Source organism: Pimephales promelas, chromosome 19, assembly GCF_988280905.1.
Source record: "Pimephales promelas chromosome 19, fPimPro1.hap1.1, whole genome shotgun sequence".
Classification (NCBI taxonomy): domain Eukaryota; kingdom Metazoa; phylum Chordata; class Actinopteri; order Cypriniformes; family Leuciscidae; genus Pimephales; species Pimephales promelas.
Window position 1 is genome coordinate 1110425 of NC_142787.1, and position 15994 is coordinate 1126418.

Below are 15994 nucleotides of genomic sequence, written 5' to 3' on the forward strand. Positions count from 1 at the left end.
AGGTGGAATAAAAAAAGCACAAAACGAGTACTTATGGAAATAATATACTTGAGTGTGAAGTACTGAATGTAATGATTTTGGAAAATTTGGAATTTCATGATATGAAATTAATTTTCATCAAGTGAAAATGCAAAAGCCTCTAAATGCCATTTGAAATTTTCTTTTTCTTTTTGAAATGATTTTTATCAAACTTGTATATTTAAGTTCAGTAATTTCACTTAAATAACAATTAATAGGTAATTATCATTGCCATTTAAGTGAAAACACTGAACTTAAATATACAAGCTTGATAAAAATCATCATTAAAGAAGAAAATTTCAAATGGCACTTCGAGGCTTTTGCATCTGAACTCTTCAAATGCATTATAATGTTAGTTTATTTATTTACAGTATATAGCACTGTTAAAACACGCTGTTAACTGTCGATACTCAGTTACGATATTGTAATTTTTCCAGTTTCACCTGCATCTAAGTCATAGTCACAGTCTATCTTTGTGAAACCGTCCCCAGATCTGGATATGTTAGTGTTTGTGTTTCTCAGAAAATGAAGGGTCACCTGCGTCTGCTGAACATCGCGTGTGCTGCGAAGGCCAAGTGTCGTCAGATCACTCTCCAGAAGCCGTCCCGAGAGTCTCCGCTGTTCTTCGCGCTTCAGGGCGGCAGCGAGCGAGGCTTCGGCATCTTCGTGGAGTCTGTGGCCGAGGGCAGTAAAGCAGCAGAAGCGGGACTCAAGCGTGGAGATCAGGTACGGGTCAGAGGAACACGCTCAGCTCAGAACAACACATTAATATTTCAGCGTGAACACGTTGTGCTCGTCTGTCCTCAGATCCTGGAGATTAATGGACAGAACTTTGAGAACATCTCGTACACCAAAGCCATGGATATCCTCAAGAACAACACACACCTCTCTCTCACTGTGAAGACCAACATCTTCGGTATGTCACAGTATCATACACAGTTATCACAAAATAAGATAATCTGCATAAAGAACACGTAGACTTATTCCAAACTCATCACATGGATCAGTAACCCAGTCTCGAGTCGCACGGGTTTCTGTGGCAATAGCCAACAATACACTGTAGGGGTCAAAATTATAGATTTTTCTTTTATGCAAAAAATCATTAGCATATTAAGTGAAGATCATGTTCCATAAAGATATTTTGTACATTTCCTATTGTAAATATATCAAACATTTATTTTTGTGAGTGAACGCAGCACAATCGCCAACATAAATGCACAACTTTTAGAGATTTTCTCAATGTTTAGATTCTCAAATATTGCCTAACCAACCATACATCAATGGAAAGCTTATATATTCGGTTCAAACATCTCAATTAAAAACAATTGACCCATAAGACTGGTTTTGTCGTCCAGGGTCGAATGCCACGCTGTGTACTAAACTCATAATATTCAATGAACTAAGTATGGACTGTGCAATATACATTGCTTATGTGACTGTGCAATACATTTACTGTTTATACACATGGGATTATGGGATTGTATGTTACCTTTACTTAGTGTTCTGTGTTGTGCTTGTACGACATGGAGTTGCACTTAAGATTATCGTTGTACAGCAAGTGCAATGACAATAAAGGCATTCAATTCAATTAAATGTAATGACTGACTTCAAAGCACTCTGAAAAAAAAAATAAAACAACACAAAATAAGAATAAAACAAAAAAAAATAAAAATTTCATTTTAGCTAGTACATATGACAATAAAGATCTTGAACTTGAACGGATGTCCTCTCTGCCAGTTGTTCAGTCACATGACTTGTTTTGTTGTGTAAACTAAATCTCTTAAGGATCGATATCTCCAAAACTGACCGATATTTAATATCTTCAATATTTAGTGGAACAAAACTGACCGATATTTAATATCTTAAATATTTAGTGGAACAAAACTGACCGATATTTAATATCTTGAATATTTAGTGGAACAAAACTGACTGATATTTTAAATCTCTAAATGGAAAAAAATGACCGATATTTAATATCTTAAATATTTAGTGGAACAAAACTGACTGATATTTAATATCTTGAATATTTAGTGGAACAAAACTGACCGATATTTAATATCTTAAATATTTAATGGAACAAAACTGACCAATATTTAATATCTTAAATATTTAATGGAACAAAACTGACCGATATTTAATATCTTAAATATTTAGTGTAACGAAATTGACAGATATTTAATATTTTAAATATTTAGTGGAACAAAACTGACCAATATTTAATATCTTAAATATTTAATGGAACAAAACTGACCAATATTTAATATCTTAAATATTTAATGGAACAAAACTGACCGATATTTAATATCTTAAATATTTAGTGGAACAAAACTAACCGATATTTAATATCTTAAATATTTAGTGGAACAAAACTGACCGATATTTAATATCTTAAATATTTAGTGGAACAAAACTGACCGATATTTAATATCTTAAATATTTAGTGGAACAAAACTAACCGATATTTAATATCTTAAATATTTAGTGGAACAAAACTGACCGATATTTAATATCTTAAATATTTAGTGGAACAAAACTGACCGATATTTAATATCTTAAATATTTAGTGGAACAAAACTAACCGATATTAAATATCTTAAATATTTAGTGGAACAAAACTGACAGATATTTAATATTTTAAATATTTAGTGGAACAAAACTGACCAATATTTAATATCTTAAATATTTAATGGAACAAAACTGACCAATATTTAATATCTTAAATATTTAATGGAACAAAACTGACCGATATTTAATATCTTAAATATTTAGTGGAACAAAACTAACCGATATTTAATATCTTAAATATTTAGTGGAACAAAACTGACCGATATTTAATATCTTAAATATTTAGTGGAACAAAACTGACCGATATTTAATATCTTAAATATTTAGTGGAACAAAACTAACCGATATTTAATATCTTAAATATTTAGTGGAACAAAACTGACCGATATTTAATATCTTAAATATTTAGTGGAACAAAACTGACCGATATTTAATATCTTAAATATTTAGTGGAACAAAACTAACCGATATTTAATATCTTAAATATTTAGTGAAACAAAACTAACCGATATTTAATATCTTAAATATTTAGTGGAACAAAACTGACCGATATTTAATATCTTAAATATTTAGTGGAACAAAACTGACCGATATTTAATATCTTAAATATTTAGTGGAACAAAACTAACCGATATTTAATATCTTAAATATTTAGTGGAACAAAACTAACCGATATTTAATATCTTAAATATTTAATGGAACAAAACTGACCGATATTTAATATCTTAAATATTTAATGGAATGAAACTGACCAATATTTTAAATCTCTAAATGGAAAAAAAACGACCGATATTTAATATCTTAAATATTTAATGGAACAAAACTGACCGATATTTAATATCTTGAATATTTAGTGGAACAAAACTGACCGATATTTAATATCTTAAATATTTAGTGGAACAAAACTAACCGATATTTAATATCTTAAATATTTAATGGAACAAAACTGACCGATATTTAATATCTTAAATATTTAATGGAATGAAACGGACCAATATTTTAAATCTCTAAATGGAAAAAAAACGACCGATATTTAATATCTTAAATATTTAATGTAACAAAACTGACCAATATTTAATATCTTAAATATTTAGTGTAAAGAAATTGACAGATATTTAATATCTTAAATATTTAGTTTAACAAAACTGACCGATATTTAATATCTTAAATATTTAGTGGAACAAAACTAACCGATATTTAATATCTTAAATATTTAATGGAACAAAACTGACCGATATTTAATATCTTAAATATTTAATGGAATGAAACTGATCGATATTTAATATCTTAAATATTTAGTGGAACAAAACTGACCGATATTTAATATCTTAAATATTTAGTTTAACAAAACTGACCGATATTTAATATCTTAAATATTTAATGGAACAAAACTGACCGATATTTAATATCTTAAATATTTAATGTAACAAAACTGACCGATATTTTAAATCTCTTAATGGAAAAAACGACCGATATTTAATATTAAGATATTTTTAAATATATTTTTACAAATATTTTTTTTTTCTTGATCTTTCAGTGTCTCAGTCACTGCAGCACTGATATATGTGCTAGACAACACTAGAAATACAACCACAGGATCACTGATATCATCATTTTATGAAATCTTATCGCCCACTAGAACTTGCTCTATAATAAAGCATCAAGGCATTACAGACATAACAGTATGACTTTCTGTAAAGCTGCTTTAAAATGAAGTGTATTGTGCAAAGAGCTTTACAAATGCACTTGATTTCGACTCGTTGCAGTTTTCAAAGAGCTTCAAAATCGAGTGAGGCACGAGAAGAAGAACGGCGGTCCTCACATCCCTAAGATTCAGGAGAGGAAGAGCAACCGCTTCTCCATCCCGGATCTGCCCGGAGACATGGAGTTTCCCACGGACAGCAAGAGCCGCAAGAAGATGAAGGCCAACACGGTGTCCGGGGGACGCAACAAGATCCGCAAGATGCTGGAGAAGACCCGGTTCAGCATCCTCCCCCCGAAGCCCTTCAGGTAAACACACGCTTCTCTCCCTCTCGTTAGGCTCCGTTTCTTTTTGGTTTAAACACACGTCCATCCATCCATTAGTGTGTTGTCCTCTTGAGTGACTGAAGGTGGTCATCTCTGCTGTCAGGACCCGAGGCAGGACGAGACACCCCTGTAATATAGTGTTGTTTTCTCACTGTGGTGAGAGAAAATGTGCTCCAGTGTCATGAAAGTGACACCATGTCCAAACCAGACGCGATAAGATTACATCCACAAGCACTTTGTCCATCCACAAAATCAATCACAGATATCGGATATTGTCCAGCACATCGGATCGGCCCACACCTCTATGCCATCTTACATCGCATGCGGTTTATTCACACACACATGCTGGGAACGACTGATTGAGATATGAAGCCTATTCGGATGCATTTAAAATGCTGCCAAAACTCAAGATATGAGGGCTTTTTGTCTTATATTTATATATGATATACAGTAGTTGGGCAATATCACACGAGCAAGTTGTTTTTTTCCCGAATATCTGAACTATTACAAATCTTATATTGATTTTATACAGCAGTTTAATTAGACACAATATTGCAAATGCTGCTTGTTTTTGCGCCGTTTCGCCAATCAAAGTAGTAGCCAAACAAAGCCTCACCGTTTACTTCCTGAATGAATCAGCCGTTTGAATGAATCTGTTGGATGAATGACTCAATTATTGACCAGTTTCATATTTAGTGTATTATTTCATTCTTCATTCATATTCATGGCACCTCTAAGCTGCACTAAAAAGTCTCTGTTAATAGACTTAAATGCCACTTCAGATGCAGCTTCTATCTCTATGAGGTGTTTTTAATAAGACAAACCATGGGTAAATTCATAAGTCGACAGCATTGACCTTGTAACCAATCAGATCAACGTGTGATCTCTGAGCTGAGTGAATGAGTGGAGGCGGTGCTCATTTGCATATTCATAGAACCACGCGTACTAAATGAGGCAAGGGTGTCGAGTTACGTTCCAGATATTTTAAGGCATGGGGATTTTTTTTTTTTTCAAGGAAATTTTGGTATTATGTAATACAATTATTGACTACAGGGGGACTTTAACATTTTGTGCAATAAATTCTATGTTGAATCAAAATATTTCCTTCTAAAGCTACTTTTTGTAATGCCTATTCTCATCTAACACAATAATGACTTTAAACCATCTTTTGGGGGCTAATTTCTCATACAAACTGTATGGCTAGTAATTAATCTGCTGATCATGTTATAATTAATTAGAATTAAACATTTTAATCGCTGGACAGCCCTAATTTTAACACATTAATAGTACAAAACATACTGAGTGACTGACAGTCTTTGTCATGAATACACTTCAGATTGAACATTTATTTTACTGTAAGTTATTTGCAAGATCTGAGGTAAATATCCATGATAAAGTCACACTAAACTTAAACATTTCCATCTGAGACCATCACTGTTTATATGTGTTTGTTCAGGCCATGATCGCGCATCTCTGTCACAGTGCAAGACGTGATGTGTTTCATGCACAGTGTGTGTTTTATCTTATGAGGTAGGGGTGAATGTGAGTGCAGGAAGTGTGTGTGTGTGTGTGTGTGTGTGTGAGGGTCATCTCTGTGCTTTATGCTTGTTCTGCTTGACATCACGTGTCTTCTGTTTTTATGGCTGGTCACTTGCACAGGGGACTGTTTGGGTAAGAGACACCAGCTCAACACTCTCTCTCTCTCTCTCATAAAATCGTTTGCGTGTACATTCATCTTCACATAAACCATGCGATTGAGCTCATCTTTGCGCATACTAGCAACACATTTCACTGGCACTTCTTCTCTTTCCTGCGTGTTCGTGAAGAGTCGCGTCACATCCTAACCAGGCACGACCTTTCCAACGGCCAATCAGAGCAGCTGACAGCACTTTTCCTGTGGACTAAGGCTGGGATTGGCCAGGGAAGCATGTCGTGCCTTGTTAGGTGTTTTCTGTCATCGGTCAAGATGTTTTTTTTTGTGTGAATGAACCGTGCCGTGTCATACTGTGCTGTGTGTGTGGAAGTCGTTCTTTTCAATTCCTGTTTCTGTGAAATCACAAGCTCTGTTTGTCACGTGACCTGAACTTGGACAAACACTAGCTGTGTCTCACATGCATTCAAAAATGAGAACAAGAGCTTTCTTATTTTTTGTGTATGTCATTATAATAAAGTCATTATGACATGAAAAATTGAATGGACTTGGCATCACTTATTTTTCGGTCAATTTCAACGTTAAATTTCAACATAATTTTTACTTAGATATAGTATCTCATAATTATGACTTGGCATGTCATCTCAATATGACTTTTTATCAAATAATTTGGCCTATCTCATAATTTTGCATATCTCATAATTTTGTCTATCTCATAATTTTCCCTATCTCATAATTTACATAGTCAAAATTATGAGATAGGCAAAATTATTCGATAAAAAGTCATATTGAGATGACATGCCGAGTATGACTTGGAACGTCAATTTTATCATGACTTTTTATCGAATCATTTTGACTTTATCTCATAATAAGGGCAGTATTTCATAATTTCGACTCTTATCTCATTATTATGACACAGTAATTTTGCATAATTTTGACTTCTCATTGTTTTTCATCTCATAATTTCAGTGTTTGCCAATTTCGACTATCTCATAATTCTGACTTAATATGTCATAATTACAGTTTATAATTATACTTTCATTAAAATTAAATAGTTATTCTTATCAAAGAACAATTTTTAAATGCATTATTTATTATAGAAATTGCAAAAACTTTTCACAGTCATTTTCGCCCATGTTTATCAAGAATGCCGATATTTTGAGTCTCATTCATGGATTGTGTGTGTGTGTGTGTGTTCACTCTGTGTTTGTGCTCGTGTCTGTTTAGAGCGATTTCACACTGCAGTTGGGCCACTTTGGACTCGCGTACTCCACATAATGCGTCTCACGGCAAAGTCAAAGTTTATTTAGAAAGCACTTGTTAAAACAGCAAGTGTTTATCTGTACACACATATCACTGATGCAAACAGTCAACAGCACAGTGTTTGAGCCTGTGTAATGTGGAGAGAATGCTCTTCAGCTTTACCCCTGGGATAGCGAACAGCGATAAGTGCTCTTAGGTTAGGCATACAGGATATTCAGGTGCCAAACCATTAAGAGATTTAAAAACAGGGTTATACAGCCATCTGTATGACTCGTCTTCAGCTCTCTTTCAGTCGCCGTTGCTTGTCGTAGCCGAAACTCAAAACAGCGGCGAGGAATCTGAACACAGTGGAGCATCGAATCCCTCCTCCGACAACTAGTGTTTCAGAGCAACACAGACATAGCGCAGAAGTAGAAATGCCCACGACGACGTAGAAATTAACTTATATAGAGTCAACAATAATCCAGACGAGTTGAAATAAAAATATGAACAAGTCTTTGAAAGACTTTAAAGGACAGGAAAGATTTAAATTTAAAATCAGACTCTATAATAACACGTACGGTTTTTACACAGGGCTTCACAAGTGGATTCAAACCACCAAGGTCCAAATCTCCTGACTCATAAGTGTGTCCCGGCGTAAACAGCGTAACTTCTGTTTTATTTTCATTAAAACTAAGGTAATGTAGTGCTAGCCAGGCCTTAAAGGCGTAGTTCACTTTAAAAAAAACTTTTGCTGATAATTTACTCGCCCCCATGTCATCCAAGATGTCCATGTCTTACTTTCTTCAGTCGAAAAGAAATTAAGGTTTTTGATGAAAACATTCCAGGATTTTCTCCATATAATGGACTTCAATGGGGTCCAAATGAGAGATTCAGTGCAAACTGTTCAAAGGGCTTTAAACGAGTCAAGACGATGAATAAGGGTCTTATCACGCGAAACGATCGATCATTTAATAAATAAATAACAAAGTTTAAGTTTTATAAGCTCAAACGCTCGCCTTGCTCTGTTCTGTAATGCGTGTTCGTGACTCTCCTGTTCAAACTCGTTCATCAAAATGAACGAATCTTTTTTTGTGTCATTTGGTTGATTCAACGAACGAAATGAACGAATTGACTCAGAAAAAGATTTGTTCATTTTGATGAACGAGTTCGAACAGGAGAGTCACGAACGCGTTATTCATCGTCTGGAATCGTTTACAGCCCTTTGAACAGTTTGCACTGAAACTCTCATTTGGACCTTGAACCGTTTGGACCCCATTGAAGTCCATTATATGGAGAAAATCCTGGAATGTTTTCATCGAAAACCTTAATTTCTTTTCCACTGAAGAAAGAAAGACATGGACATCTTGGATGACATGGGGATGAGTGAATTTCCAGCAAAAGTTTTTTTTTAAGTGAACTACTTTAATTTCCTATATTTTTTTGTTGAGTATTTTTTTGTTTCAAAGCCAGATACATTTGCGTATCGTCTGCATAACAATGAAAAGAAATACCACATTTCCTAAAAATATGTCCTATGGGGAGCAAATACAGGGAGAACAAAATAGGCCCCAAAATAGAGCCCTGGGGCACCCCACGCATCAAAGAAGCCAAAGTCGAGGAGACAAACTTCTTTCAGACGAATAAGATCTAAACCATGGCGATACCGTAACCCAGCTAAACATGATTTGGTCAAAGTGGAGGAATCATTTTTGGTCCTCAATCATTAATAGTTATTCTTTTAGCAAAATCACATTCGTTTCATCTCCTTCCAGTTCAGTCAAATCAAGTGTGAAAACGGCCTAAATGTCTGTGTGTGTGTGTGTGTGTGAGTGTGTGGAGCCGTCTGTAATCCCTCTTGCTCTGTGTGTGCAGTGACAGTGGCTTGTCCCAGTCTCAGGATGACAGTGTGGTGGGCACGAAGCAGTGCCGGCACAGCGTGGCCATCATGCCGATCCCGGGCAGCCTCTCGTCCAGCAGCCCGGACCTGCTCCAGCCCGCCAGCGCGCTCGACTTCACCAACCCCGCAGGTAACACACACACACACACACGCCATCAGACATCATGTGACGGGCCGAGTGGCAGAAGAATAGAAAATGAACGAGAAAATAACAATAATACAGGTGAAACTCGAAAAATTGGAATATGGTGCAAAAGTTTATTTATATCAGTTATTCAACTTAAAAACTGAAACTAATATATTATATAGACTCATTACATGCAAAGTGAGATATTTCAAGCCTTTATTTGTTATAATTGTGATGATTATGGATTACAGATCATGAAGACCTTTTCACAATATTCTACTTTTGAATAAAAATTAGAAAGTGTCTTTCCGACAGCTTGCTAAAAGTATTATTCATTTGTATTTAACATTATTTAGAACTGTATTGGAAATAGATTTTTAATAATAGCTGATCTTTTATATTTTTTTAACCAAAATGTTTTGCCTCTAGTCAAAGTTTGTAGTTTTATGATTCTCCTCGTAGCTGGTTGGTTTGGTTTATGGGTTATAGCGCTTTTTGGAATTTTTATGGGAGAAATTAATGTAAAAAAACCAACGCCGCTGGAAAAGTGGGCAGGAACTAATGCAATAAGTGGGAATATAGATAATAAAAGAGCCGAATCACCGATTGGTAACATCATTACGGCACTGCAGCTGTCTTATATGACAGATTTAGTTGTGGTTTGATTATATTATTTAATCGTGAATGTGGCGAGCAGTTTCTGAGATTTCAGGATTTCCCCATTCAAGTTAACAGGGAAACTGCGAAAACAACAATAAAACGAACGATTATCAATGATTATATCATTCCTCACAACTTATTAAACATCCAATGATCGTGGATATCGACATGCAGACAGAGATCGTGTTTCCTGACATTTATATTAGCCTGATTTCAACGAGGAAATATATAAAGCATTTGCCCGTGAACGCTTTATTTAAATACATACTGTATGTCTAAATCCGTGTGATCACTTATATCAATGTTATTTATATTGTTATAAAAAAAAAAACTCTCAAACGTTTATTGCATTTAATATAGGGCTGTGCAAAAATTAATTGCGATTAATCGCATCCAAAATAAAAGTCTGTGTTTACATAATATATTTGTGTGTGCTGTATATAATTATTTTGTGTATATAAATACACACACATGCATGTATATATTTAAGAAAATGTGTTATTCATATCTAAAATATTTATAGATTATGTATTTATTTATGTATACAGAATTTAAGTGCAAATAATTCTTAAATATATACATGCAGGCATAGGTATTTATATATACAAAATAATAATATACAGCACACACAAATATATTATGTAAACACAGACTTTTATTTTGGATGTGATTAATCACAATTAATTTTTGCAAAGCCCTAATCTAATATAAATTTTTAATTATTTTTTTCCGTTCACATTTATTTAAAGTGTATGATATCGGTTTTATACACTTTTTTTTGAAGTGTCCTTCTTTTCGCAACAGAGAGTTCTGTATTTCTCCTGATCTGAAAGCGCTCTACATGTACAGTAGATAGATAGATATAGCTGGACTATATGAGGATGTTCAGCAGGATTCCAGTAAACGTCTCCTTTCTGAAAGCTCAGCTCTGGGTTGTGTAAAGCGAAAGCACACGGCTGGTTTCAGGAGGATCTGGAAGTGCAGTGCGAGAGATGTTTATAACGAGGAGGACGTCTTTACATTAGTGGTGATGTCTCCACCGGTGTCATGTGTCATCTCTCTCTCTCTCTGTCTTTGCTCTCTGTGTGTTTCTGGGCTCCACCAGTGGCTGGTTTCTACTGTAAGTACACTGTACTCGTCACACACTCTTCTCCTCTTCACTCGTTTCACTTCATTGCATGTGGTCTGTGTTGGGAGAAACTTGAGTTAAAGGGGTGGTTGATTATGATTTCACAGCTGTAGTTAGTGTGTGATGTTGCTGTTTGATCATGAACAACATCTGCAAAGTTACGACACTCAAAGTTCAAAGCAAAGGGAGAGATTTTATTTTAAAGAAATCGTTTTTAGGACTACAACAAACGGCTGAACTACACGAGCTTCCTCCTGGGTTAGTGACATCACAAACCAAATAATTTACATAAATCCCGCCCCCAGAACACAGTTCATAGATTATCATGTGATCAATGACTAGAAGATAACTACAACTACATTCATCAACTACACGTTCAGAGATGTCTACATGTTGTCACTTCCTCTCGAGTCTCTCCATCGTTGTCTGACTCCGGTTTGAACATAAACATTGAAATGTTCAGTGCATGTGTGTGTGAGTTTAAAGGACACGAGCTCTTGAAGCTCCGCCCCCTGTGCCGAGAGCAGCAGCTCATTTGCATTTAAAGGGACACGTACAAAAATGGCGCGTTTTTGCTCAACTTCAAAAAGTGACAATTTAAAAAAATATCTGTGGGGTATTTTAAGTTAAAACTTCACACACACACACACACACTCTGAGACTTTAAATCTTGTGAAAATGGCATTATACCACCCCTTTAAGTAATCTGATTACTTTTTTCAAGGAACTTGTAAAGTAACGCATTACTTTTCAATTTACAGCAAAATATCGGTGTTACTTTTCAAGTTACGTTGAGGTAACAGTTGAGGAAAACTGTAAGTGTGTGTGAACATGATGGTTATTGTAGTTCTAGACTAAATGCGAGTATGCATTGACTAATCTAACTTGTTCAGAAAAGATTCAGTATTTCTCAAAATCAGTGAAATGCAACATTTTAGATAAAGATGCAAACCTCCAATACTTAAATATGTTAAATAAAACTAATTAATTTATTTAATCTCACTTTATTGACCAATGTACTTGCTGCTGATCTTCGAATGATTCAATTAAACCATGAGCAAAAATAACTTTAGATTTTTTGTTTTTATTGGTCTTCTCCTGCATCCTATTCTTCTGTGATCCAGAAAGGCAGGTTTGTTTGAGCGGCGCCCTCTACTGGACACATGTGAATTAGCATTTCCTTCAGCCTTATTATTAAAGTTTTGGTCTGAAAGGGCCCAAAAATATAACTTTTTTTATTATAAAAAAAAGAAATAAGCCCAGCCCAGGTGAGAAACAGAAACACAAAAGTAAAGTAACTAAGTAACGCAGTTAGTTACTTTTTAAGTGAGTAACACAATATTGTAATGCATTACTTTTCAGAGTATCTTTCCCCAGCACTGCATGTGGTCGTGAGTTTGTGGCATGAAATGATTTACGCTCGACGTCAAAAAGCATGCGGAAACGCCGTCGTTAAGGTGGATTGTGTTCCACACCCGTACTGTAGGACTTTCGTTCATCTTCGAAACACAAGTGAAGATGTTAATGAAATCTGAAAGAGATTTGAATCATCTGGATGATGGAATTGTGGGTAACACTTTACTTGAAGGGGTGTGCCTAAGACTGACATGACACCTTCATAACAATGACAGGACACATGAAGGAGGGTTTATGCATGTTTATGACAACTGTCATTAAGTGTCATTCGCTCAATTATGACATTTTTAATGCAAATATGACATTGTTTGAGATGTCTTAGTTATGATAACTTGACATAAACCAATACATCATAACCTGTCAGTGTCTTGACCTCAACTCAACTCATCTGCTATGTCATGTTTATGATAGGTTGGGTTGTCTTAGTAATGTCAAGTTGTCATGACAAAGACACTGACAGGTTATGATGTATTTGTTTATGTCAAATTATCATAGCAAAGACATCTCAAACAATGTCATATTTGCATTAAAAATGTCATAATTGAGTGAATGACACTTAATGACAGTTGTCATAAATGTAAATAAAACCATGTCATGGTTATGAAGGTGTCTTGTCAGTCTTATGCACCCCCTTCAAGTAAAGTGTTACCGAATAGGGTTTGAGCCATTGCCTTGTTTTCCAAATCTGTGCCAAACATCTCACCATTGGCCTTTATTTCGAATGCTTTCACCGGTTGTGTGTTTAACCGCATCTCCTTCCTCTTGTGGGTTACAGACATTCCCGATCAGGTGATCCGCGTGTTCAAGGCGGACCAGCAGAGCTGCTATATCATCATCAGTAAAGACACCACAGCCAAAGACGTCGTCTCGCATGTAGTGAGCGAGTTCGGCCTCATCGCAGCTTCGGAGACGTACTCGCTGTGTGAGGTCTCTGTTAGTCCTGAAGGGGTCATTAAACAGCGCCGACTGCCGGACCAGCTCTCAAAACTAGCAGACCGCATACAACTCAACGGCAGGTAAGAACAGAACCAACACCATTAAAGCGATAGTTCACACAAAAATGAAAATTAGCCCATGACTTTCTCATCCTCAAGTCATCTGAGGTGTATATGATGTTCTTCTTTCAGACGAATACAATTGGAGTGATATTAAAAAATGTCCTGGCTCTTCTGAGATTTATAATGGCAGTGAATGGTTGTTTCTGTTTTAAAGTCCATCAAAGCGCATCTATTCATCATAAAAGTGCATCTATCCATGATAAAAGTGCATCTATCCATTATAAAAGTGCATCAATCCATCATTAAAGTGCATCTGTGCATCTATCCATCATAAAAGTGCATCTGTCCATCATAAAAGTGCATCTATCCATCATAAAAGTTCATCTGTCCATCATTAAAGTGCATCTGTCCATCATTAAAGTGCATCTATCCATCATAAAAGTGCATCTGTCCATCATAAAAGTGCATCTATCCATCATAAAAGTGCATCTATCCATCATAAAAGTGCATCTATCCATCATAAAAGTGCATCTGTCCATCATAAAAGTGCATCTATCCATCATAAAAGTTCATCTGTCCATCATTAAAGTGCATCTGTCCATCATTAAAGTGCATCTATCCATCATAAAAGTGCATCAGTCCATCATAAAAGTGCATCTATTCATCATAAAAGTGCATCTATCCATGATAAAAGTGCATCTATCCATTATAAAAGTGCATCAATCCATCATTAAAGTGCATCTGTGCATCTATCCATCATAAAAGTGCATCTGTCCATCATAAAAGTGCATCTATCCATCATAAAAGTTCATCTGTCCATCATTAAAGTGCATCTGTCCATCATTAAAGTGCATCTATCCATCATAAAAGTGCATCTGTCCATCATAAAAGTGCATCTATCCATCATAAAAGTGCATCTGTCCATCATTAAAGTGCATCTATCCATGATAAAAGTGCATCTATGCATCATAAAAGTGCATCTAGCCATCATAAAAGTGCATCTGTCCATCATAAAAGTGCATCTATCCATCATAAAAGTGCATCTGTCCATCATTAAAGTGCATCTATCCATCATTAAAGTGCATCTATCCATGATAAAAGTGCATCTATCCATCATAAAAGTGCATCTATCCATCATTAAAGTGCATCTATCCATGATAAAAGTGCATCTGTCCATCATAAAAGTGCATCTATCCATGATAAAAGTGCATCTATCCATGATAAAAGTGCATCTATCCATCATAAAAGTGCATCTATCCATTATAAAAGTGCATCTATCCATCATAAAAGTGCATCTATCCATTATAAAAGTGCATCTATCCATCATAAAAGTGCATCTATCCATCATTAAAGTGCATCTGTCCATCATTAAAGCGCATCTGTCCATCATAAAAATGCATCTGTCCATCATTAAAGTGCATCTGTCCATCATAAAAATGCATCTATCCATCATTAAAGTGCATCTATCCATCATAAAAGTGCATCTGTCCATCATTAAAGCGCATCTGTCCATCATAAAAGTGCATCTGTCCATCATTAAAGTGCATCTATCCATCATAAAAGTGCATCTGTCATCATTAAAGTGCATCGGTCCATCATTAAAGTGCATCTGTCCATCATTAAAGTGCATCTGTCCATTATAAAAGTGCATCTGTCCATCATAAAAGTTCATCTATCCATGATAAAAGTGCATCTGTCCATCATAAAAGTGCATCTATCCATCATAAAAGTGCATCTGTCCATTATAAAAGTGCATCTATCCATCATAAAAGTGCATCTATCCATCATTAAAGTGCATCTGTCCATCATAAAAGTGCATCTATCCATCATAAAAGTGCATCTATCCATCATAAAAGTGCATCTATCCATCATAAAAGTGCATCTGTCCATCATAAAAGTGCATCTATCCATCATTAAAGTGCATCTGTCCATCATAAAAGTGCATCTATCCATCATTAAAGTGCATCTGTCCATCATAAAAGTGCATCTATCCATGATAAAAGTGCATCTATCATCATAAAAGTGCATCTATCCATCATAAAAGTTCATCTGTCCATCATTAAAGTGCATCTGTCCATCATTAAAGTGCATCTATCCATCATAAAAGTGCATCTGTCCATCATAAAAGTGCATCTATCCATCATAAAAGTGCATCTGTCCATCATTAAAGTGCATCTATCCATGATAAAAGTGCATCTATCCATCATAAAAGTGCATCTAGCCATCATAAAAGTGCATCTGTCCATCATAAAAGTGCATC

At 35.2% G+C, this 15994-nt stretch overlaps 1 protein-coding gene across 10 annotated transcripts in view; it reads left to right on the forward strand.

Moving 5' to 3' along the window:
* The window catches only part of rapgef6 (Rap guanine nucleotide exchange factor (GEF) 6), a 110609-nt gene that overhangs the window by 66205 nt on the left and 28410 nt on the right, over positions 1-15994 (forward strand). For 8 of the 10 annotated variants that reach the window (XM_089124028.1, XM_089124022.1, XM_089124029.1 and 5 more), the window contains 6 exons: positions 541-744; positions 826-934; positions 4350-4593; positions 9380-9534; positions 11297-11311; positions 13512-13752. In XM_089124028.1, coding sequence (XP_088980154.1) covers positions 541-744; positions 826-934; positions 4350-4593; positions 9380-9534; positions 11297-11311; positions 13512-13752 — 968 coding nt within the window. The remainder of the gene's footprint in view (positions 1-540; positions 745-825; positions 935-4349; positions 4594-9379; positions 9535-11296; positions 11312-13511; positions 13753-15994) is intronic. The other 2 variants (XM_089124024.1, XM_089124026.1) reach the window with 1 other exon arrangement.